The 26,545-nt window shown below is 35.2% G+C and overlaps 1 protein-coding gene across 1 annotated transcript in view; it reads right to left on the bottom strand.

The window, feature by feature from the left end:
- LOC111054122 (Down syndrome cell adhesion molecule-like protein Dscam2) overlaps positions 1-26,545 on the bottom strand; it is a 204,423-nt gene that overhangs the window by 96,653 nt on the left and 81,225 nt on the right. The window contains exons 3-4 of the mRNA XM_039420188.1: positions 23,943-24,120; positions 2,094-2,236 (exon numbers count right to left, since the gene is read on the bottom strand). Coding sequence (XP_039276122.1) covers positions 2,094-2,236; positions 23,943-24,120 — 321 coding nt within the window. The remainder of the gene's footprint in view (positions 1-2,093; positions 2,237-23,942; positions 24,121-26,545) is intronic.

The raw sequence follows: 26,545 nt of genomic DNA, 5'->3' as shown, positions 1-26,545 counted from the left end.
AAAAGATTCTGGGAGATGGCTGTGAAGAGGAGAAGTTTCCTTAACGAAACCCTTGAGAATGAGTGGGAGGGGAGGTTGACGAAGGTAGAAGTGTAAATATTATACAATAAATCAAGGACGGTATGAATAATTCAAAGCGAATAGAAAACGAGGCGATGAAAGAGAAAAGAAGGATGGAAAGCGGTGGGATTTCGGGGGGGGGGGTATGGAAGGCATCAACGTTTGCAATGATGAGATGAGTTGAGGGGGGGGGGTGCGGAGGTAGTTTTCTCGGAATGAGCTCTAAATAATAACACGTGGGAAAACCAACTGACTACTTTTCTACGACTGGAGGCTACTCTTCCTCGTTACAGAGAGAGAGAGAGAGAGACCACCTCACTTCCCCTATTTCCTCCCCACTCCCTGCGTTACTCGGGCCCTTATTAAAAAGCAAAACCATTATTCATTAGTGGATTGTTCTCTTACTCACACCCTCGAAAACATTTTGCATTCAAATCACCAGCCGTAGCCGTTGAGAGTCCGAAAGAATGATTAACCGCTGGAAAGGTAGAGCGGCAACTGAGTCTATGGCACAGCAATTCGTGAGAATAGAGTGCAGCTATGGGAGGTTACGATGAAAAGACACCTGAGGCACAAATACTTTTCATTCTGTTGTGACAAATGCAACTACTGCGATTATTATTGAAATTTGAATATCAAAGTTCCATAATAGCTAATTAACGATAAATTAACAATAGTCATGAAAGCGTATGCTATTGCTTTATTTTTAATAATATTCGATTATCGATTGGCACCGTGGTCGCGATGTTATCTAATCGTTCAGATAAAAGATGTTGAGGTAATATTCCTGCGACTGCTACCTCTATTGAACGGGTGACCATTTAAGCGAACTCTGCAAATATGCTTTCAATTAATAATTTTTTAAGACGGTCTTTTCTAGTTCAGAAGTCACCACAAAATAATAATTTGAATACAATAGAATAGAATATCAAAACTACATACTGTGATATACCCTTAAGTTCGAAAGTTTGAAGGTGTGTTGAACCTTTTGGGACAAAATCGCTTCCAAAACGAAATTTTTTCATTCATTAGTAATGTGATGTATATATAATGATTATTCAGAAGGCTTCAAATTGCTTACTTTTTATTGTTATACAGATGTATTATTAATCTTCAATAGTTTTATCATAGAATGTAAATTCAGTGAAATATTCATTTCACCTAATAATAAAGTATTGGAATATCCAATTATCCTCTATTTTATGCTGTAGCTGAAATAAAATAATTTTTGTCACGTATGAATTCCAAAGGCAACAAAATCGGATAAAATTCATGAAGTGTAAACATAACCTATTTTTGGACAATTTCTATCTAAATTTGGGAAAGGAACAGTTTTGGGCTGTGAGACTGTTGTCTCTTTCCCAATCATTCATAGTTGAGAATGATATTGTATCTATCAATCCATGAATGAATGAATGAACAAGAATCAATAGAAGAGAACAAGATCATGCATTAATATTATATGTAAAGTATTAGAATATGATAAAAATACTAGATTAAACGTTATTAGTGGAGAAATTTTTGAAAATTATCCGAATTTCAAGGATAACGATAATATATTAAGAAATTGGATTGTCTATGAATAAAAAATGAATGTATAAATAAATAAAAATTGGAGCACTAGTCACACTCAGAAAACAAACTGATATTTCACAGGCAATCAAAACCCACAGACTTCAATTTTTTACTCGCGAAATTATACAGATAGTAAAGTCAAAACATCAAATCATAGAAGTCCACGAAAAGAAGATGATGTCCATTTTTCTAATGTAAACAGTAAAAAAGATCTAACAACTGAGCATGTCATGAACAAGATGATAAATATCAATAATAATACCTTGATGATTTCATTTCTTGTCGTTACTGATTTAAATATCTTTACAACTGCAACTCAATTATAAAATATGCTATATTCAAGTTGGGTAAACACCTGTGAATAATTTATTTTGTGGCAGAAGTATAGGTTATAGAATATTCTATTTCTATGAAGATTCTTATTAGATAGAGGATAGATCAATGAAGATAAAACTTGCCAGCAGTTAGGTGACTGGGCCTGGAGACGATGGTGCCAATAATGTTGGAAGCTCTGCATCGGTATGTGGTAGCATGCACCTCATCGTTGAACTGACTCGCTTTGAAAGGCAAAATCAGCAGACTTCCATTGAGCAGCACCTCTCTGGAAAACATTGAAAAAAATATTCATTTTAAAAGAAGAATCACTGGAAAATTTTGAATTTGAGCTGTTTCATTTATTAGTCTAGACGTCAATACCTATAACGAGAAGGGTTGCTTGATATGCTCAAGATTGCCGCCGCCTCAACCAATCTAGCACTAGCGCCCAAGAAGTTCTGTCAAAAAGGCGTGAGATGAAAACGTGAATTTCGACTTACTTAAAATGTTTGACTCATTTATAGTAGTTCTTTACAAAAACAAAACCCCGTTTTACAAACTTATGGCTGCCCCTGTTCTTCTATACGGAAGTGAATCGTGGGTCACAACAAAACGTCTACAGAATAGGGTGCAGGCAGCAGAAATGAGATTCCTTCGCAGAACAAAGGGCTGTGATCTTCGGGACCACATAAGAACAGAGCTGGGTGCCTTCAGCATGAATGAAAAGGTTAGGCCTATATCATATCGCAACCAGTGGAAAGAGCAAGTCAACAGAATGCCAATAGAGGAATCCCTTGAAAATTCTAAACTACCACCCAATAGGAAAAAGAGATATGGGTAGACCTCGGAAAAGATGGCAATGGAATATAAAATATGGCAAACATTTTTCCAATTTGAATTCTGGGAAATAATACTGTTTTGCTATAGATTGGATATAAGTTAATGTTGTGAGTCGGAACAGGCAAGAGCCTAAACCTTGAATGGAAGAAGAAGAAGAAGAAAAAGAAGAAGAACGAAACCCCTGCAAAAGAGAAATGTATCTTCGTTTTGTGTACATACGACCTTTATTTTGACTCAATATGACTCTCATAATAACTGTCATTAGGCTTGCAAATGTCTTTCATAATAATATATATATATATATTATATATATATATATATATATATATATATAAAGCACATAACAGAAGACACTTTGAAGTTTGTGATATTAATTAGAACAGGAGACACGATATAAATAGATTGAAAACACTTAAAACTTACATTAGAAATGAGGGGAAATTTTCGGAGACTGAGTCTCCTTTCTCAGCCGAGCAGACTCAGAGTCTGTTATATATATATATATATATATATATATTATATATATAATATATATATATATATATACAGGGTGATTCTTAATTATGGTAAATAATTTAATACGTGATAGTAGAGGTAAAAATAAGAAAAAAGTTATCATAAACATATATCCATAAACGCTTCATTAGCGAGCTATACAGAGTGAAAGATTTCGCCCGCAATTCAGTTCCTCTGGTGAAATGCACCGATGCTGAATTGTTTGGGGACTAGGTTTTGAAAAACTTATGCAGGATTCATATGAAAAAATATAAGAAAAATTGAATAAAACTAGTCTGGAAGCTGTAGTGTGAGTAGTTTTTAGGAAAAAAGTTGAAATATGCAAAAAATCTAAATAGAAAAACACAGACTTCTTCGTTTGATGCCCAATAACTTTCTTTAATGACCAGTAAACAAATAATTTTTCCAAATAAAAATTGTAGAGAATTTAATTTTGAAAAGAATTATGTAAGCTGTATAAACTAAATTGAATAAAATTTGAATAAATGTATTCTTATGTAGTACATTACACCACAAAAATTTGCTGTTTTATGAGGAGAGAACTAATAACTCATGGGTTTAATATTTTCTTATTTAGAACAAAATGAATCAGCTGTTTCGGAACAGCTGTTATTCAAATCCATGTTTTATTTGCAATCAGCTACAACCTATGAGTTATTAGTTCTCTCCTCATAAAGTGTTCAGACGTCTTCTCATCGATTGTCGGACCGTTCAAATATTCCAGGAGTATGCTTTATCATTTCTATTTCGTTCAAAATCCTTATTGGAGTTCTTCAATGGTATCAATCGGAGTATTTTATACCCCAAGTATCCCCAAAGTGTCCCCAAAGATAAAAATCCAAAGGATTTGAGTTTAGTGACCTAGCTGGTCATGGTACTGGCCCACCTCGGCCTATCCATTGATTTGGAAAGCTGTGATTGAAATGTTCACGAACAGCAACACTGAAGTGTGCTGGAGCTCCATATTATGCATGAACCAAATGTTTTGGCGCAACTGAAGAGGTACATCTTCAAGTAAGATAATGATGAACGAGATCCTCTCTCAAAAAGTTTAAGTAGATTATGCTATTAAGCCTGGGAGGAAGCTCGAACAGAAGTAGATGATCTCCTATGATTCCTGCCCAAATGTTTACTGAAAACTGATGTTGTGGACGATTAGGATTGATGGCATGAGGATTCTCATCTGCCCAAATATGTTGGTTGTGGACGTTAACGATAGCTGTTCTTGTAAAGTGTGCCTTGTCGGTAAATAAACGGTTGTTCAAGTTCAAGTTCAGTTTATTCATTCATCTCTTGTACAACATAGAAAATCAAATTGACAATGTACATACAAAAATATTACAAGAAATAGAATGTGGAGCTCACAAGACTTACATCCGTTCGTGAGCTTCAAAAAGAAATAGATTACAAAAAATTTATAAACAAAGTGGCATAGAATAATATGAAATAAAGTAGGATTAAAAAGTAGGAGATAAAAAATACATACAAAAAAAGTAGTAAATAATGGAATTGAAAAGCAGGTAGAAGAATCTTCAAAGTGGAGTAATACATTTTAAACATCGCTAGGCTAGACAGCACAACAGGAACGCAAATGAGAAAAGCATAAAGCTGTTTTAGAGTACGGTAAGCTCGAATGATAATATTGGGCTAGAAAAACTTAGGGCTCTCTGATATAGTGGAGAAAGTAGTGAGAACGATCCAAATCACAAAAATACTATCTTATGTTACCAGAGAAGTCAGTGGATGCTTTGATCCAATTTATGGTTTCAATTTATGATTTATGGTTTATTTGGTGGAGAATTTGCAAACAAGGTTTGGGGAATTATATTCACAAGCTTATTATCACACCTATAAGGAAATTGCATCCTACAAACACTAAGATTTGTTTCAGTCATGTCAGAAGATCTAAAAACTCGACGTGTATGGTATGGAGTATACCGGATATTAAATAATTTTTTATTTTTTACCACGTATAATGCTAGGTTTTTTAAATAGAGCTGTTTGATTGATAGTATTTTGCTTTCCTCGAAAAGTGTTCTGGTCGGGTAGAGCCGCGGCTTGTTAAGTGCAATTTTTATTATATGTTTTTGTATGTTGAAAACATTACCAATGTGTCGTTCAGCTGCGCCTCCCCAGACTCTTATCCCGTATTGCAGAACAGATTGAGCGTAAGCGAAATAGGTCATTTTGGCAAGCTGTGGTAGTTTCAAGAGGCTAATTCTATAAAATTTTTGTATTAGATATTTGGCTTTATGACATAATGACTGAATATGAGTATCCATCTTAGATGTTGGTCAATCATTACTCCCAGGTATTTAACAGACTTCGAGTTCTCCAGTGAAGTGCAGTCACAGCCTGAACCTAGTCCGTTACAGCTATTCTTGTGACTTTTCAAAATTATTTGATTTAATGGTTGAGTTGCAGTATTTGGTGTAAAAGTAATAAGCTTTTGGTGTTAAAAAGTTAGGGTTAACAAGTGTTTCTAAAAACCATCGGCAAATGCCAGCACGGGAATACAGACTCGTGGCAATAGAGTATGAACTTTCTGGAGGTGGTGGTATGGATGTAATTGTTGCTCTCTCAGTATCCTCCAAATAGTAGATTAATTGACATTAGACTGCACTGACAAAAAACACAGCGCGGTTACAGTAGCATAACTACTTACAGTTTGTTGTTTTGTTCAACAGTGAGCTAGAATATTTCTGAAAATAAATTCAGCTGATAATTTCTTTTGAATATTCTCTTATTTAAAACAAAATAAATCAGCTGTTTTGGAACAGCTGTTATTTAAATCCATGTTTTATTTGCAATCAGCTACAACCTATGAGTTATTAGTTCTCTCCTCATAAAACAGTAAATTTTTGTGGTGTAATGTACTACATAATAATACATTTTATTCAACTTTTATTCAAATTTAGTTTACACAGCTTACATGATTCTTTTCAGAATTAAATTCTCTACAATTATTATTCAGCATCGGTGTATTTTACCAGAGGAACTGAATTCCGGGCGAAATCTTTCACCCTGTATAGCTCGCTAATAAAGCGTTTATGGATATATGTTTATGAAAACTTTTTTTCTTATTTTTACCTCCACTATCACGTATTAAATTATTTTACCATAATTAAGAATCACCCTGTATATATATATATATTATATATATATATAATATATATATATATATATTATATATATATATAATATATATATATATATATATAATTGATAATCTTAATGAAAAACCGATAAGTCTATTTTTCATATTTGAATACTCTTCATAAAAAGCTTTATCACGCCTTCAAATAGTATATATATTTATATGTCTATTTTTCATATTTGAATACTCTTCATAAAAAGCTTTATCACGCCTTCAAATAGTATATATATATAAATATGAAAAATAGACTAGAATATAAAATTTTATAGAATAGAATATAAAATATCGGTTTTTCATTAAGATTATCAACAGTCTTTCTCTCTGAATTGAGCAATAGGATTATAATAGATGTGGAGTCAAAAACATGGACTACATTCGACACACAAACATGAATTATTTTTGCACTCGCTTCTTTCAACTACAATAAATAATTAAAACAATAGATAATATTATGAAGTAGAAGCTAAATAGGAACTGGTAGTCTACATATGACTCAAATAAATGAATAATTATTCCTGTTTAAACATTGTATCAGTTTTACCGAAAAAATTTCCGGCCAGGATAGCCGAATCGACTAAGGTGTTACACCCTTCAAACTGCTAATAATATTATGGTAATGTGGTCGCGGGGTCGAATCCCGTGGAATCCCATCGAATAGGCATGGACGTTTGAACATCTCATGAAATCACTCTCGTACTTCCCATTGCCCACGCACAAGCAAAAAGCTCATGTAGGCATCATTCGCAATAAAATTTATTGAAAAATAAATAATCTCATTAGCGATTATAGTGATGAGTGATTAAAAGCCGGTCGGCCAGAACCAAGACTACAAGGCGTTGCACCCTTCACACACTAGCGCTACCTGATCGTGGGTTCGAATCCCGATGTTGGCATGGACGTTTGATAATCTCAAAAAATCACCCATTACCCACACACAAGCTACAAGCTCATGTGAGCTCCATCCGCAATAAAATTAGTCTGTACGCAGCTTAACATTAAACTATTTCTTCAACATAAAAAAAAGTGTTTTGTTACCGATCAGAATAGAAACTTAGGCTTAGACATGGACATTTTTTATGGATTCCATTCAATTTTATGTATGCATAAAACTTCCTTCGTCTTGCAATAGGCATAGCTGTTTGAGAATGAGGAAAATATGAGAAAATGGATGACATAATTAAGTAAGCATGACGCAGTTTCTTACCCTTCATAATAGAAAGCCTTACACAAGCATGCCAGAGAAAGTTAAAAGATAAGAAAAGAGGAATATAGAATTGATATTTTCAGAGTTCAGCTGGAATTTCAGAGGAATAATTTTCAGTACATCCGTTTTTCTGAATAGGGAACAACAGCAACAAAACGTTATAAATGATGGAACTTCTGTCACATTTCACATTCATGTCATTTCCAGAGATGAAAATCGCATGAATAATGAATTATGAGCTGATTTTATTCAAGCCAACTAGAATATATATATTTAATCTCCATTTGTGTGCGAGCAGATTCTTAATTAATGGAGAGAAAAAGTTCCTAGCGATGAAATTCCATTAGAAGTGAAAATTTCAATTATCTTCAATGGAATGAATAAGATTGAAAAAGTTTTTAATGTGCTTTATCACATTCCAGCTCCAGATTTATAATTGGAAATGCCTGGAAGGTATGAAAGAATAAAAGATGAATAGAGCAATCGTTAGATTTGGGCTACATTTGGGAAAAATACTTTTTAAAGCACGGAGATTCGGCTTTTGTTTGAAATAAATTATTATTTCAGTAACTTGGCGGATAAGAGTATCTCTCCTATGTATAACAGAAAAGCTCCAACTAGAATCTGATTATTTGGCTATTCAACTAGTTCTTAATAAGTTGAAAATTCGTTGTAAAGAACAACAGTAGAATTATTCAACGTTCACATGGTGATTCTGAAACGACGAAGCATATTATAATGAACTGCTTTTTTAAAATTGGTCAGAAACAGGGGAACCCCATACCCTACCCTACCGTTTTTTTGTGGAGTATTTCGTGTGTGTTGTTGTCGGTACATTCTAGAATAGGCCTACCTCATTGAATATATTAGCAATTTTATCAATAAGCAGTAAAAGCAGAAATCTGATTTTCTCGATATCAAGTTTTTACACATTTTGATGTCAGTTGCACCAGGAGCGTGTTGTCATTAATTTCATAATATGATACATGAATTGAATTATGATACACAAATAATGAAGATCGAAAACCAGAAGAAAGTTACCATTTATCAATAAAAGATAACCCGGTATTTATATATCGTGGATATACGCGTTCAGACTGAAGTAAGTTGGAATTATAATAATTGTAAAAGTGAAAGAAGTGCTGCATGAAGTTTTATTAATCGTAGATAGCTTGTACATATTTCAAATACATTTTCTAAAACGATTGATAGTTGGGGAGTGTGTTTCATGGAAAACTTGAAATTACAGACACTTTTCAATTTGGTGGCGAAATAAGAATTATTTTCCGACATGAGTTGGGAGGTCGTCATTTGACATGTTGGAAGGAAGCTATAATTCACCATTTCCACTACGAATTATTCTTGCTCCAATTTACTCTATTTCAAATCATAATATGACTTCACTATAATCTAAAACGGTCATCATAAATCCCTTGTTTTCTAAACAATATTGTCAGAACCTTTTGATGCACGAAATAAAAGTGATAACATAAGTTCGTCTTTCCAGTTTTTACTATAACATTTGCCATCTGAAACTTCAATCCGGTTATTGATGTGTGTTATCGTTCAGCAAAGAAAACTTTCTCATGGCTAGCTAAGCTCACCCTCTCTTCGTCTAACTTTCCTCTCTAGCCACTCACCCTCTCTCTTCCTCCCTATCTATTTGTCTCCTATCCTCCAGCGTAGTTTGTGGACCGGACTTTATCCTCACCAAGATTCACAACATCCTCATCAATCAAGTAGTCACCCTTTTATCTCAGTTGTTCACTCGCTCCCTGTTTATTGAATGAACTCACTCCATATAGAACAGTTTCTTTGTTCAACTGTATTAATTTGTATTATTTCACATTCGGTGGTAATCCATTATTAATTAGCCTTAGTCACGTGATGAGTGAATTTCAAGTGCCTAAACTCATACATAAATTTATGAATGAGTTGAGATTCACTGTATGAGAACTGTCATAATTGAGTTTATTAAGGGTGAATTAAGTTTGAAAAATAATTGACAATGTGAACGAAAGAGGTGGCTCTTATTTCCTTCAATTTTCTCTTTGCATATTCACAATAAGTGTGAAAATAAAGTATATTCAACTACAAGTTGCCAATTCCCATATCATATAGCCTTTCTTCATAGGCTATTTATTTTTTCTTTCCTGTTCAAGTACAGCGTGTAGCTTTGACAAAAATAATTTCATCAGGCATTGTTAAAGCTACATTACACACTAGAAGGAAAACAATGAGTTCCTTATAAAAATGAGTATGTAACAGCTATTTCAAATTATCCTTACTCCATGGCTAAACTCTGTATAATAATCTCAAATAGCAAGATGTTTAGACGTGTTCTGTAGTCTGAATTCAGTTGAAATTGGGAATATTTTCATCCTTTTTGGTAAAAGCACTGCTCAGCAGTCGAAAATATAAATCTGGTCTCCCAGAACTTCTAGAGAATCACAGTTTTCCGTCCCGATGCTACGAAATATTTAATTCATGTAACCTTATCTACATGTTATAGAATAAAATAGAGGAGCCACATGTTGATCGGCGGGTAGAGCATCTCTTTGTTACCAAGCAACATTTTTTTTCTTAAAGAAATTTCAGTGTATTGGTAGAAGCTGGTGATACCGTATTCAGTCTTGAAAATAAATTCGTTGATGTCACGCTCTGGAGCTAGAGTCGTGAAACCGGATGGGGGGCAATGATAGATGGTATTTTATACCATAGCTCGTTTCGTATATAAGTTGTAAGTTGAGATTTTTCAAGACGAGGGGGAGAAGCTCATCATTTTTACTGCTTTTTCTAAGAATACACCCTATTCGCGTGCAGTGCAGGATCTCATCGCATTTCTCTCCTTGCAGAGCAGGAATATAAAACTCGCTAGACTATTTGCGGAAGCAGTAGATTACCGGCGAGAGTTTATAGAGTCTCACATCCATTTGTTAGCTGTACGATCATTGTAGTTCACTTTTTTTAGTGGAAAACCGTCACGTTTCAAAACTGTCTTCTACTTGAACGGTTTATGGCCGCTTCATCAGGATGTGGATGGGATAACAGCGAATGTCATATAAATATGATAGCATGCAGTGAATTCAGGCTTGGCGGTTTATCATTATTTATCGCATATTTGCAAAATAGGATGAATCCAGGAAGTGGTTGTCGTGAGAGGGAGAATTTAGGGCAGAGGGTATTGTCTAGGGTATTGTTTAGGGTATTTTCTACAGACAATACTCATATACGGCAATAACAAAAAACTATAACACTTCCAATTTCCATCGAGTTAAAAGTAGGCTTGAGCGCCCAGTGATAATGCTATCGTTTTGTTGTAAAGTAAGGAAAATTGGATTCAATAGATGGAGTATTACTGAAGTCTAACTGAACCACTGTAAGAATCATGAGCTACTGTAGGAGGCGTTTCTACAAGTTACAATTCTACTGTAATTGTGGAATTGAATTTCTACACCCAGAAGCTTGCGGCTTCGTAATTAAGGTGATAAATTTGGTAACTTATCTCATGAAAGTAGCTACACCTTGTCGTACTTGGGTTTACTTGATATACAATTACATGGAATATTGAAGTAGCCTGCAAGCTTTGAAGAGGAGAACAGAGTATAAATTCATAAACTTGAATGCTAATCAGCAAATTTTCATCATTTGTTTTCATAAAATAAAGTACCAGTCACGGTGTTTCCTTTTTTTCGTTATACAGCGTTTTCTTACACCAACAGCCTGATCTTTCTGCAATGGGAAGATATCTTGAACAGGATTGTCAATTAAATTCAACCATAATATCAATAGTTAATACTTCACCATCCATTGATATTAGATGTATTGAATATCATGTGAACTCCTAATTGAGACTAAAAATTAATATTTCTTACAGATTTTGACAGAAAAATTAGAACTATTCCACTAATTCATTTTATCATCATATAAACCTAAAAATGTGATTTACGTTCTGTACAAGCAGGAACTAATCAACCTGATATGGGTTGAGTTTGAAACAACAATGACAGTTGGCATTCCGCTACAAACACAAATTGAAACCATTGTGCGATTCAAGTCATGTTTTAAATCACAAAACAGATTGCCAGGACTTGTCAGATTAACTGGTTGAATTGATTTCTCAGCCTCCTCTCTCCTATCTCCTTCCACAAACCATCTCCTCGACATAGCAACCTCTCCCTCCCTCACAATAGCCTCTCAATATTGGATGCTGGTCACGTTCGATCACTCAATCTATCTCTCTCACACCCTCCCACCACCTGAGTGAGATGAACTCAACGAATGTCTTCTCGGTCGAGATACGGTTACACACACAATTGAATCTCAATCGAACAATAATAGTTACCGACACAACTGTACGTTTTATCACAGCTTCGGACTCTTTTCTGTGGTTTTATTGGACAATTCATGCGCACAAATTCTTTTCTACAACCCACCACATCATTTATCATTACGAGGTGACAACTGATAGGGACTTCAAATGTACAAGTAGGCTAAATCGACAAAACTGTGAATCATGTAAAACTATAATCAATGTATTTCTAAAAAGTAGGTGAATGTATAAGTGGGCTATAATTTCTATACAAAAGATGATTCTGAAAGTAGACTATATAATCTAGAAGAGGTATCTAATAATCTAGAGAATCTAAATAATCTAAAAGAGGTACTCCTGAAACAGGTAAATGATTTAGCTGCGGTTACAGGGAATGTATTAAGTTTTGTAAATGATTTTAGAGTAATGAAAGAACCCTACTCAGATCATATGCCACTCGGTTTACAGCTCAGAGGTGTAACATTAGACAACGAGAATAACAACTGTACGACTATACCGAAGAAACTGATATGGGGGAAAAATGACGAAAAGTATTATAAAACTAGATTAACGGTTAGTCTGAGAGAATCAATGACTGGCAATGATAATGATAATAATCAGATGGCGATAAGAGAAGTTTGTAATTGTATAGAAAAGGCAGCTAGCTCATCATTCGTCCACGGTCAAGGTCATGCTAACTTTAAACAACGTTGGTTCGATAATGAATGTAAAAGAGCACGAGATAAGATGTTTGGACTTTTAAATTTATTCAGGAAATCTAATACCGCTACAGTGAAGAATTTGTATATTGAAGAGAGAAACATTTACAGGAAATTATGCAAAACCTAACGAGAAACATATCATGCGAATATTTATGAAGAGTTAAACAATGCCAATGATACGAAAAGATTCTGGAAAGCGATAAGATCCTTTAAAAAACCAGCTAGGCGAATGACTAATAGTATAAGCTCGGATGATTGGGTGAAACATTTTAAAAATTTATTGAATCCACCAATTAATGCTGAGCCCGTGCTGTACGCAGAGCCGTTGATTCTCGATGATATCCTGGACCGTGAATTTGAGCTGGAAGAGTTGAAAGTTGTCTTGCGAAAAGCGAAAAATAATAAAGCAGCGGGTCAAGATGGAATACCCTATGAATTTTTTAAGAATGGTACTGATGAACTGTTGAGGAGAATAACAAAAATTTTTAATAACATCTTCAGAACGGCAAACATTCCTGATTCATTTCAAAGATCGATAGTCTTCCCTCTACATAAAAAAGGAGATGTGAATCAAGCTATAAATTTTAGAGGGATAGCTTTCATAGACGCCATAGCTAAACTTTTCGCAGGAAACTTATTGATGAGGCTAGAGAAGTGGGTACACACGAATAAAATATTGAACGAATATCAGGCCGGCTTCAGAAAGGGATACTCTACAGTAGACAACATATTCAATCTACTATCGATAGCCAACTTGAAAATTAGTCGAAAGCGAGGTAAACTCTTCTGTTTCTACGTCGACTTTTCAGCCGCGTTCGACACGGTAGACAGGCGAGCACTTTTCTACAAGCTCTCATGCATGGGGATATCATCGAAGCTCATAAATGCTATTAGAAATATTTATTGCGGAAATAATGGAACCTTTGCACGAGTATGGAGTAAGAATGGGCTTACGGAAGAGTTCAGTGCAGGAGTAGGCTTAAAACAGGGCTGTCAAATGAGCCCGCTTCTATTCTCTCTTTTTTGAATGATTTGGAGGGAGAATTGGGAGGAGGAGCACGAATAGGTAATATTCGAATAAAACTGCTCATGTACGCGGACGATATCGTGTTACTTGCTGAATCGGAAAGAGAACTCCAAGATATGATTTCCAGTTTAGAAGTTTACTGCAAGCGGTGGAATCTGAGAGTGAACTTGAATAAGTCAAAAGTTATGGTTTTTAAAAAAGGTGGAAGAGAAGGAAGACAGGAAAAGTGGTATTTCGAGGGAAATAGGATAGAGAAGGTGAATGAATATAGGTACTTGGGAGTATTAATCACACCGTCGCTTATTATGACCCCACATCTTGAAGAAAAACTTAGTAGTGCTAAAGCAGGTCTAAATGCTGGCTGGGAGCAGTTGATAAACAATAAGAGGGTTCCATTATCAGCCAAATGGATTTTATATAGGACTGTGTCAAGGGCAATAATGGTATACGGTGCTCAGGTGTGGGGATACAGAAGGTATGAGCAGGTGGAGAAATTATGGCGTTTTTTCATTAAGAGAATGTTTAATCTGCCCTACAATACACCGAGTTATATTTTATTTTTGGAAACTGGAGAGCCGCCACTCTTTGATTACACACTCCGATTGCACTTTAACTATATAAATAAGGTCATGACAATGCAAGATTGGCGCTTGCCAAAATTACTGGCAATGGAAGTTGTTGAAAGTAAAGTATTTTGGTACAAGAGCTGGCTTGATATGGCGCAAGGACTGAGTGCTGATGTTGATCTGAGTCTGAACAATTTGCTCAACTGGAAAGATGAACTTAATAAGCTTTGGAAGTTGAGTAAGTTAAAAAATATGGAAGAGTTCAGAAGTGCAGCAAACACAGCCAGATTCCACACAATTTATAAAAAGCTCGTAAGTGTGAATTTGCTAGATAACGGTTATCTGAAGGAGGAATATACACTGCCAGACATCAGTTGGATAATGAAAGTGAGAGGGGAAATGCTCTACCTGAATGACAGACCATGGACCGAAGGAAGAAGTGGAATATGCTCACTGTGTAACTCGGGCGAAAGAGAAGATACGTTTCATTTTGTAGCAAGGTGTCTAGTCTTAGGAGAGTGGAGACGAGAGTGGCTGGGTATTTTAACTATTGAAATTGAAATAAAATAAAATATATTGTTTTGAAGATTGTTAGTATTTGGTATATGATAAAAATTCGCGCGTATTTTGTAGCTGTAATCTGTAGCTGTAATTAATGTGTGTAATAATGTTCAGCGTTCATCGTTTCAGTCAATACTTTGGTTCTAGTCTTATATATATGTGGATCTTGACAAAATTATAAAATGAAAGCTCATCCTCGATAATGTTTGCTTCACATTGTACAACTCACCTAAACGTTTATTTACAAAATTATGGTTAAGAAAAACGGTTCAAATTTTGATCCTATTAAAATGAAAAAAAAAAAAAAATTATTTACTCATGTATAATGACCTATTATGTATTCATGTATTTTGTCCATAATGTTAATCTAAGTTTGAATGTTCAATTTATCTACAATAATTTTGTTGGAAAATAACTCAACTCGAGCTGACGGCGAAAGCCAAGCTTTGTATGCTAGAATAATACTGTATAATATTGTATTGTTATGAATAAGTGAAAAAATAAAGCATTATTATTATTATTATTACTCCTGAAACAGCAATTCAATGGAGTATACTCATGAAGGCTGAATAAAAATGTAGAGAGTATCAATGAAGAAGAACAATAGAAAAGTGATAAAATGCAATAAATAAGATGCATTAAGATAGATTTTTGTAGTTCAAAAGTCTCAAATTTTAAAATGGAAACCTGAGTCATCATATATATTAACATATAAACATCATTTCCTGAATTGTGAATTCGAAATGTATAAAATCAGGAAGTTCGCATTGTCATTGTCAGGGAGTTATGATTCTTTTTCAGAGTTATAATCTACAATTTAGAAACAGTTTGGCTTCACATGGAGAAATGAGAGAGTGTAAAATCAGGAATCGATAAGGTCAATTTTGAAAACTTGGTTACAATATGAGAAGCCAGAGGCCTAATGCTTTTGCTGTCATCAAATTCTCATGAATAGTGTTAAGATAGCACAGAAGAAACTGAGATTGTCACCCTGTTGTGTGGTATAAGACGGTAGCGTGCCATTTGGTTGATAGAAGAAGAAACCGAGAAAGAAAAGCTAAAGCCAAAGGCTTGATTGATGATCATCCAGCAAATCTGGAAAAGCGGCAAACTTTGTGTCCTCGAGGAGATAAAGAGGGGAAGACTGAGAAGGGAAAGAAGAGTAGAGACCCAAACGATGAGTGCTAGTTTTTGCCTTTCTAGAAGAAAAGTGGAAGGTCCTTCTTCTTGTATGGAAGTGAGCAGGCAGCTTGGAGATTAAAGAAATATTCCACAGCTCATCTTCATCGATCATGTTCTGACTCATTTATCTGCTCCAACCTCCTCAACAAGCTACATGTTTTTGTTAGTGAGGAGCTCGAGGAAGTCACTTTTATCAAATTATTGACTAGTTCAAGCAACTCAATTGCCTCGTCCATGATATAAATTTCAAAAAATTCTTCCAGCTGTAGAAATTAGTTCCTTCTGAATTTTTAATGTACAAGCCAATGTACCAAGGTACAAGGTATTCTAGGTACCTTGGTACAAGCCTACCAGAGGCTTAGGCTTGTGTATGCATAGCCTATCGGAATTTTTTGTAGGTCATGTTACAAGTCTCAGGACCGAATTCATTCAAACAAGTCTAGAGATCATTCCGAATGTAACATGTGAAGTTAGGTTTTCGTTTTTGCGTAAATTCCGTCGTTGACCACGACAGGGTGAGAATCTCAGATTGGGTAGATTTCAATTTGTATAAATAACCTTATAAAAGATCATGTTCAATTAAGTTTTGATGAGGAAGGTTGAGTTTATACTATCGAATGGCAATATGTTGATATTATTATAAATGTTTTGATTTTTTCAAGTTATCAATATGATCAGCTGAAACATGAATGTCAACAATGCTGGTCGTCGTCGACTGCGGAAGTTCACGCATAAACGAAAATTCACCTTAAGATGTGAGTGTCTGGAATTTAGCAATAGGATAATAAGATCCTATCAAGGAATTCTTTCAGAGAAGGTATCCAACCAATACGTAGTATCTCATCTTTACAACAGAAGAAAGCAGTCACATGGATTTATAAATGTTCAAAAAATACTTTAGTATTTTAGTACTCCATTTTCAATATTTTTTACACGAATTTGAGCAAAGCTTAGTGTGTTACATATTACACATTTTCGTACGAAATTTTAGCAAAATTGAATTGAATTTGAGCAAAGCTCAGTTTACTATATATTACACACGAAATTCATCAAATTTTATCATTTAATTTTATTGTTCCATTGTGATGCATCTTGTACTGGTTGGCAGCTAACTTCTTCACAGTATCAGCCACAACATCAAGGCATCGTATATTCATAACATTTCTTCATATTTTATTGTTCTTGAAGAGAATAATTATCTACATTCAAAGCTATAACAGCAAACGCACTTCGATGTTCGTTTCCTAATTATTCTAGAATCAGTTCCTGTTGGTACAAAGTTTGCATGTATTTTCACAGTGGACTGTTGTTGTTGATGCTGTCGAGAATGTAGGTGACGCCCAGCGATGATTGAAGCATTAAAACAGTTGCGAAAGGAAATTTCGACGAGGATGTCAATCGACACGGCGAAGTTAGGAAGTGAAGGCAGCACAGCAGAGCACAGCTTCCCCAGGGCGGTGTTCAATTTCCGCTTCATTACTGCTAGGGCGGCTGTGTCTCAGACTCCCGCTTAAGGAGCAACGCGGCGGCGGCGGCGCAACCCTTATGTCTCGTTATTTATTGGAGTGGTTGGTGGCATCGTGTTCAAGGATATTAACAGGCCCATGGACTTCCCATCTCCACTCCCTCGCCTGACCTTCTTGCAGAAGGGGTGGTGAGCGGTGGCAGGGAGGGAAAACAATTCCCGAGCGCTATTTTCACCTCTTGAGACCGCACATAAATTATACTGCGGCTGAATAAATGTCCGCTGCCTCTTCTCACTCTTCAACCAGTAACTGGCGATAGTGATTTATTCGCTTTGAAACAAACGACTTGGACTGATTGGGAGGAAACAGTTTGAAGAAATCGTACTAGTGATTGTGAAATGGGATTTATATACAAGTGATTGTTGGATGGGAAGCATTTTTTCCAATTATTCTTTACTAATTATTGACCGAGCGAAGTAAGGTCTAAGATTCAAGTCGACGGTTTGGCATTTCTCTTAATGTTTAAATGTTTATATGTTGTGCATTTACGGCGAAACGAAGTAATAGATTTTCATGAAATTTGACAGGTATGTTCCTTTTTAAATTGCGTGTCGACGTATATACAAGGTTTTTGAGAATTTTGCATTTCAAGGATAATATAAAAGGAAAAAGGGGCCTCCTTCATACGCCAATATAAGAGTAAAAATCAGACTATAGAAATTATCCATCATAAATCAGCTGTCGAGTTGATTATAAATTGCATGCCATGACGCATGCAATGCAATATCTCGATGTAACTTGGTAAAAAATCAGCTGCTGTGTAGACTATAAATTGCATGCCTCATTGAATGCAATTTTCATGCACTATTAAATTTTGATTGCGTGGAATAACGCATGCAATTAATAACTAAAATAACTAGATAGTATTGTCTCTCGAACTTTCTCTGCTTTGAACTCGGGCTGTCCTGTTGCCAGTATGTTTGAAGGAGATTAGCTTTTGATGTTAGCATTTTTGATACACCAATCTCATCTGCCATTAGCCGTTTTCGCACCGATATCTCGCCGACACGACATACAGACAGGATTTACTCTGATGGACAGTATAAGAGGAGGCTGCGTTTCATATCTGCGCGATGTCTACTGTTCACAGAACTATTAGTATTTACTGATTCTTCCTTTATTAGAATTTGAATAATAAATGGATGTTTATTTCCCAGAAAAAACTAAAACTACTACATCAATTACAGAAAATATTAGATTGTTCACAATTACACACAAGAGTTAGTTACAATAAAAATGTCTTATAATGTGTCCTCTAAATGTGTAGTGTTTTCTGTGTGGAAATTGACCTACTCCACTATGGCGTACCATGTTCTAGAGTAGGTTGAATTGTTGAAAAATTGTTTCAGGAAATTAATATTTATATAGATCAAAGTATTTATTGACTACCCCGGAGTATCTAATGTATCGATCGAGATAATATATCGATATAGGTGGAATACAGTCACGGACTCATAACTAGATCCCTGGACCTTTCGCAGGAACGAGCCGCTACAATTCATAACAATGAAATATTTGATCATCCAGCTGAATTTTGCCAGTTATTTAAGTCAAGAGCCACAGTGGCATTTTGGAAGATTCACTTTTGAATCTCATTGAGTATATTTTGCTCAAATAAAATCTGCGATGATACATAGAAACTGAATGGTGTTATAAGGTCGACAGATAGAGGAGCGATTCATGCAAATAATAATAGCATGATAATCGTAATTATTGTGATTGATGGAGTCTTTTGCATTAATGGGATGCGATTAATCCGCAAAACAGACATCCAAAACCCCTAATCCAGTTGAATTCATCCACAATTGAACCATAGTTCATATTAAACTGTCACTTTATCTGCATAATGAACACTTCTTTTATTTAAGCACAAGCATTGAACTTGGTGAAAATAATTTTAAAAAAAAGCAAACAGTCTTTCACACATAAACAAATTAAAATCAGGATTTCCTACTATAAAACGTGTAGCATTCAAACAGTATAGATTGATAAGCTACTATCATGATCTTCCAAAATTCCAAATGTATGTATGTACTTCCAAAATGTATGTTTGATCAATCTCGTTCATCAACATGAATACGAGTCAATGTATGCTGTATATCAATTGGAATCTAGCTCTCCAGAAATCAATTTTACCAAACCTGGTACAGTGGATTTCACTGGGAAATAGAAACTCTCAGTCACTCTTTCTCCTTTCCGCCTCATACTCTCTCTCTCTCTCTTCAGTCTCACTCGCACTCACATTTTCCCTCTACCCAAATGCATCCAAGTATCTTATTAATATTTGGGAACCAAATCGTCCGCAGTTGAATAATTACTATTGCACTGAGTGCAATTATTGTCGAGTGCAGCTCATACATACAGTTCACAATTACGGCCTCCACTTCGTTTTATTCCATCACTTATCATCAATTTTCTTCTACATGTTTCTACGCATGTTCCTTAGTTTCCTTTTCTCCTATTCCCCATCGTTCTCATTCCTGCTTCTCCTCTCCATAACATTTCTCCTTCCAATCAATTCATCCTTCCGAACCTAATCATCTAATTCTCCTTTTCATTCTTCAATCCTGATCAGGTTCATCCATGGTTTCTTTCCTTTGTCCTTCCCTGTCAGGACGTTTTTTGCTCCTCAACATCATCTTCTTCACAGTTTCAACCAACAACAAAGTTTCAACATCACAGCTTCAACTTCACAGTTGAACATCAAACTTCAAACTTCACAGTTTCAACATCGTATATTCGTAACATTTATTCATGTTCATCTCCCTGTCAGGACATTTTCTTTTCTCCTCATTTCCATCAGCAGTCAATATTTTCCATCATCTTATTCCATATTTCACTGCTGTTTTATTTTAGTTCTCCAGTTTCTAGAAGTTTGTTAATCGAAATAACCCTTTGAATCTTTTTTCTGGTAAAGATTACCATAAGAAAATATCGAGAGATTCTTTTTGCAATTAGTTATAGTCCTCATACTCTTCACCTATTATCTGTAATATCTTCCAAATATCGTTTCTCGGAACATCCTTATAGAGCTCCATTTTCCTCATCACCTTTCTGAAAATCTTTAACATCCTCATAAAGCTTCATTTTCCTCATCCCTTTTTTAAAAATCTTTCACCAGTTCATACTCTTATCCCCGTCGAGTACTTCGAGCTCCTCAATTGTTCCATCTTTTCTCATTCGAATCCTCTTCCTCTTTCATCCGCTATTCTTCTTACTCTCCATTTTACATCTCCCTCATCAATATAATACTATCTTCTCCTCTCTCACCCTCCTCAATATTTCCTGTCATCCTCTTTCTCACAATTCCCCTCCCTTTTCCGCACTCATGATCCTCCTCCTATTTCGTTCTCTCGCTTTTTCTTACAATCCCTGAATCTATATCTTCCTCTCATATTCCTATCCACATCATTTGTGTTCTTCTACTGCCCTTCCTTCTCTCTCATATGCATCAATCCACTTCCTTTCCGCCACCAATCCCAAAACGTTATTATTCGAATTGTCCAACAACATTTCAATGTTTATATGGATTGTTTGCTTGAATCAATATAGTGCTGAGCACACTCAGCATGAACACACTGTGCTTCACTGATCAGGGTGCATTCAATTATAATCGAAATGAGTAGTATACAGGCTATACACGATGGACCACAACAGCTAGCTGTTTTTGGACAGATAAACGAATAAATTATCACTCGCATGGTTCATTTCCTTTGATGATAATAGACTCAGCAGAGTTTGAAACTTGTGATTAACAGATGATTGCATAGAGATTCATATTATGGAATGCTGGAATTGCAATGAGCCGTTGTTCAATTGATAATGTTTCACAAAAATCAAGAAATATCACTCCAGCAAAATACGAGAAACTGTTCGATAATAGGACCCCTAGAAAAACGTTGAAAGACTAAACTACTTAAATGAGCAAGACTTATTGAAATTAAAAACGCACTTCTTTATTAGAAGGATGACAAAAGATCAGCAATAAAGAGAGGATTCGAGATTTTAATCTCTTGGAGAGCTTTTAAAATGTGAAAATAAGTGATAGTGGAGATTTGTTACTTCGAAGTCGGAAGAAAACGTCAAGTGTGTGGATGAATCAATGTGATTGAATCCATGAAATGGAAATTTCTATGGACACCAAAATAGTTTGTGTACTTCAGTATTCATCTGATGAATCAATGGAAAAAATAGCTGATATGAGGAAAAAGCTATGTAAGTAGAATTAAAATATCACAGTTTCACAAGTTCTAAAATAATAAAATTGTATTGTCAAATCAAATAGCTGTATTTAAGGCTACTCGCAGTTGAAATTTACATGTATGGCGAATGACAAACGGAGAACTATTCTTGTCATGTTCGATACAAACGAAAAAGTAATCTCAATTCTAAAATAATGCAAAATGCGAATGAGCCACAGTATATGGATTCCATATGACAGGATGGGATTTCATCCTTGCAATACCATCTCCCATTCCAATTGGAATCATCTCATGCAGAAAATGTGTTTTGACAGTAATGTCTATCACCTGTCTTTTCAGAAATGAGTTCTCTTGTTTTTATTTTATTGATTCTTGTTTTTTATTGAACTTTTCAAATATCACAGCTATCAGGAAATGGGAGCGTAATAAACGGGATCCACTTTTTATTAGAATATAGAACACTTCAATACTTTTATTCGATGGAATCATAGCGGTATTCGAAAGCATCATCTCCAATACATGTTTATTACTCCGTTCATAACTCTTCTCCTATGTGAGGGACTGTCTGTCCTTGATAAATTAGCACTACCATTTGTTGATTGGAATGTTTTTCAATTTGTTTAATAGGTTACGTAAAAAAGATTATGTGATATAATCCAATTTATTCAGGGTGGTATCATAATGCAATTCATATTAGAGGGAATCAGATTGATATAAGAGGAAATCGAAATGATATAACGCATTGGCATGAATTTATTGTGAACTCGAAAAAATTTTTAGGTTAATAACATGGTAGTATTCAATAGTATCAATAACTATGAATAGTTCAGAAACTATGGAATAGATACGGAAAAGGGGGTCAGAAAGAATATGTATGAATAAAAAGAAAAAAATATTTTTAGTTATGAATAACTTTATAGGTCTAGTTATTACTAACTTGTTAAGGTGCGTACAAATATATGTGCTGCGAAAATGAGCAATTCACTTTTAATCAGCTGATTATATCTGTATTTTTACAGAAACGGTAAGATACAGATATAAAAAGCTTGGCATCAGCTGATTGAAAGTGAATTGCTCATGTTCGCGGCGCGTAAATCTGTACGCACCATTAGGATATCGCAATAATCAACTTTCTTTCTCAGTATATTACATTCGAAAAAGTAATTGAATGGTACGATTCTTATGTCTTATAGAATACATTTTATATTATTATATCAACTTAAATAATTAATATTGGATGGATATGATTCAGAAGGAAAAAAATGATTTAATCTAATACAACTAGCCCTTATCAATACATTTTATAATTTATGAATATTATAACATAACTAGTTATTTATATTATATTTGAACCAGTTATTATAATATAATAAATTTCATCTCTGATGATAACTGAGAAGTGCTGAGAGGAATCTTTGATAATATTGGATATAAGTGCAAAACTGGGATCATATAAATGAGTGCATAATCATCCATCAACATCAGAGGGAAAAGAAGTTGAAACATCGATTTTTGGAGGTTTGATTTTTGCAGTCCTTATGAAATCTACCTTATTGAACGGAACTTGGCGAACACGCACATAAGTTATGTTCAATCCAATAGGAAATATGAGAACAGCAAAAAATTGTACGTTCTAGAATCAATTTGTGTGTAACTTTATCCTATTGTACTGTTTCAATAGATAAACACATACATGATTTTCATAATCATTACTAAATACACCTGCCAAATGGTCTCGCAGTTTCATTGTTCTCCCTTGACCGTCCCATGGCCCCATTTAGATAGGTTTTACCCCATTACTAATATCACAATCAATAGTTTCGATCAAATTGTAGGCGGATTGCCACACATCAGTATCCGAGACAATGACCGATACAGTGAGAATATAATTCCATCGAATTCTGACTGGACCATTCCCAAACATCCCAGCCGAACTAGTATAAATAGTCGCATTGAAACTAATAATCTCATGTGAGAGTGCTTCAATCAGTTGACTCATTTTGACGCTTCTATTGTAGAATTGTGTTGTTTTCTTCAAAACGTATTTATTTTATTATTTATTAAGTAAAATAAAACTTCATTTAGTGTGCTTGAAATTTCATATATGACGTTGACCATGCGTTTTTGGAAAGTGTTCCATGTCAATAAAGCTATTTCTATTTCAAAGGTTGACTGACCTCAAGGAAGGGATCCTGGAGACTTGGCGGGCATTGTTGTCAAGCCAATGGATGTCTGGCTGCGGGTTCCCCCTCGCGGAGCAGGCCAGTAGCGCCCCACTCCTGTTGGAGATGTGCACCCAGGTGTCGGGCTCCTGCACAAACACCGGACCCTGGCCTGAGCCGCTCAAGCCCAACACTGCAACATACAATAGACATCAACGGTTATTCCACATTGATTTCACTAACTCTCCAGAAAGTGTTTCAATAAATGTTTACTAAGAATAAGAATATACAATACATTGAATATACATACACTGAAAATACATTGAATATAAGATGTTTAAATTATGATAAAGTGTTTCAATAATTATTGTTCACTGGAAATACAGTGAATAAAGAATGTTTCAATGGATTTCCACTGAGAATACAGTGAATAAAAAGTGTTCAAAGGATTTTCAATGATATACAGTGAATAAATCGTGTTTCAATAAATGACAGACATCATGTTGTTTGAGGAGGCCCGCTATAAATTCAACGTCATGTTTCTCTATGGTTATTAATTTATCCATATTTTCGAATGTCCGAGTTGAGGATTTTTCTACCTGTCCCTCTGTCCTCTCTGAGTCTCTGATTGAGGATGTTGTGAATAATGAACTCAACCATCAATTATCTAAAGGTGAGTACAAACATATGCGCATTTCATTTTTCATCAGGTGATGCTGTGCTTATAGAATCGTTATCTCACTGTTTCTGTTACAAGTAGAAATATAATAAGCATAATATCAGCTGATGAGAAGTGAAATGCGCGTGTTCCTGCCGCATAGCACTGTATGCAACTTAATAGAACCAATCTACAACCATTCTCTCATTCGCTTTTCAACAATTCCTATACTCTAATAAGAGTCTCTGGGAAGCTTTAAAAACAAACAAACTCACTTGTGAGTTCACGGTTGAGTGTTGATGGAATATAAATTCCCTTGAATACACAATTATTACAAAAGTGGACGTCTTTTTCAAGCTTTACATAGTATATCGATCTCATCCTTATCACAATATAAAAATATGATTTTAAATCTGTAATCTGTATGGGAAAAATATTCCCTATACATTTTGATTATGACCCTCCATCACATAGTTCATAGAGTTCACAAATTCAATTAATAATCAGAATACACGGAGAGGATAAATGTAAAAATGCAATATTTGAATATTTCAGTGATGAAATATTCAATTGAAGTGGCAATAGAGCAAGGATAAAATAGTTACTGCTGCCATCCTTCTCAATACTGTAGCACAAAATGAGTTAATTTGTTGAAAGTGTTTGAATTCTTATTTCCACTCATTCAATTTGAATTCTACGAGATATATCCTTCATCACCTTTATTCTTTCGAGCCCTACATCCATGATACACATCCAATAATTCGCGCCATTCATGCACACAAATTCGCCGAGAACTTGGCACATTTGTCTCTTTCAATCGAAGTTGACAAATTGGCCGCGAATTGCGATTACACCGCGCAGAGACGCCGGAACTCCAAGCGAAAAGCCCAATCATACCTTCGGAAACATGAATTACAGTCGAGAGTTCTTCTCCTCCGTCTGGACTTCAAATTGGTATCAGCGACAGCCATAGAAACTTTTTCACGTCTTTTCACTCCGAAGCCCTGAATCAACTTTGAGAGCAGCCACATGCGAGACGAGAAAAGAAAAATCTTTTTCGAAAAGTTGAAGCCAGTAAATTCTCTCATCCATACAGTTTGACAGGCGCTGGGAAAACTTTAGTGGGAAGTTATTGTTGAACGAGGACGTCGTCCAATCGTCCCCTGTTTACCAAACACTGTACACAGCAGCTGAAGCAATTCAAAAGTAATTCCGTTTGCTGGTTGACAACTGATGAGGCTCGAACGCTCATCCCAGCTGTTTACACTTCGTCCCCAGTCCCCAGCACTGACAATGAGGCGAACCAATAATAAATATAACAACTCCTATCAAAATACCAGACAATTTCACTTTTTGCAGTGCTACATCTCCAACCTCAAACAATATTGTAGATTTATATCGATGCTGTCAATGATTTCATCATTCCTTTATTTTATTTTCACAGCGAATACATCTCATTTTAGATTTACAAACCAAACAATTCACAAGTTTCCATGAGCCACTATATATTATGCACGAGCCTCATCATTAATGTATAATGAGTTCTATTATTGATGGTTCACCATTCAAAATGCAAACTGCATCGTCATCACATGAATGGCGATCGGCGACAATGTCAGTTTTCCAATAATAAAGATACACACGAGTGAAAGGCGAGTGAATTGCTTCTGAATACCAACCATGGAGGCAGAACGCTGAATAATTGATGGGACGCATGCTCATCTCATTATTTTTCAGTTCGAATGAAGACAGATCTATGTAGTTTAAAATAATTGCAGATATAATGTGGAAGAGAGACATATCATATTGATTTTTCATAATTATTGTTTCAGAAACGTTGCATGTGGGAAACCATCCTACTCGTTTTCAGAGCTTCAATGATTGCAGCAATGAAATCGTTATTGGGAAGCGCGAATAATGCAAAAGGCACGTAGGCCTATACTTCTCACTAAACCATCGC

Source organism: Nilaparvata lugens, chromosome 2 (genome assembly GCF_014356525.2).
Source record: "Nilaparvata lugens isolate BPH chromosome 2, ASM1435652v1, whole genome shotgun sequence".
In the NCBI taxonomy this organism is placed as follows: domain Eukaryota; kingdom Metazoa; phylum Arthropoda; class Insecta; order Hemiptera; family Delphacidae; genus Nilaparvata; species Nilaparvata lugens.
This window is presented reverse-complemented; position numbering and strand designations above follow the sequence as displayed.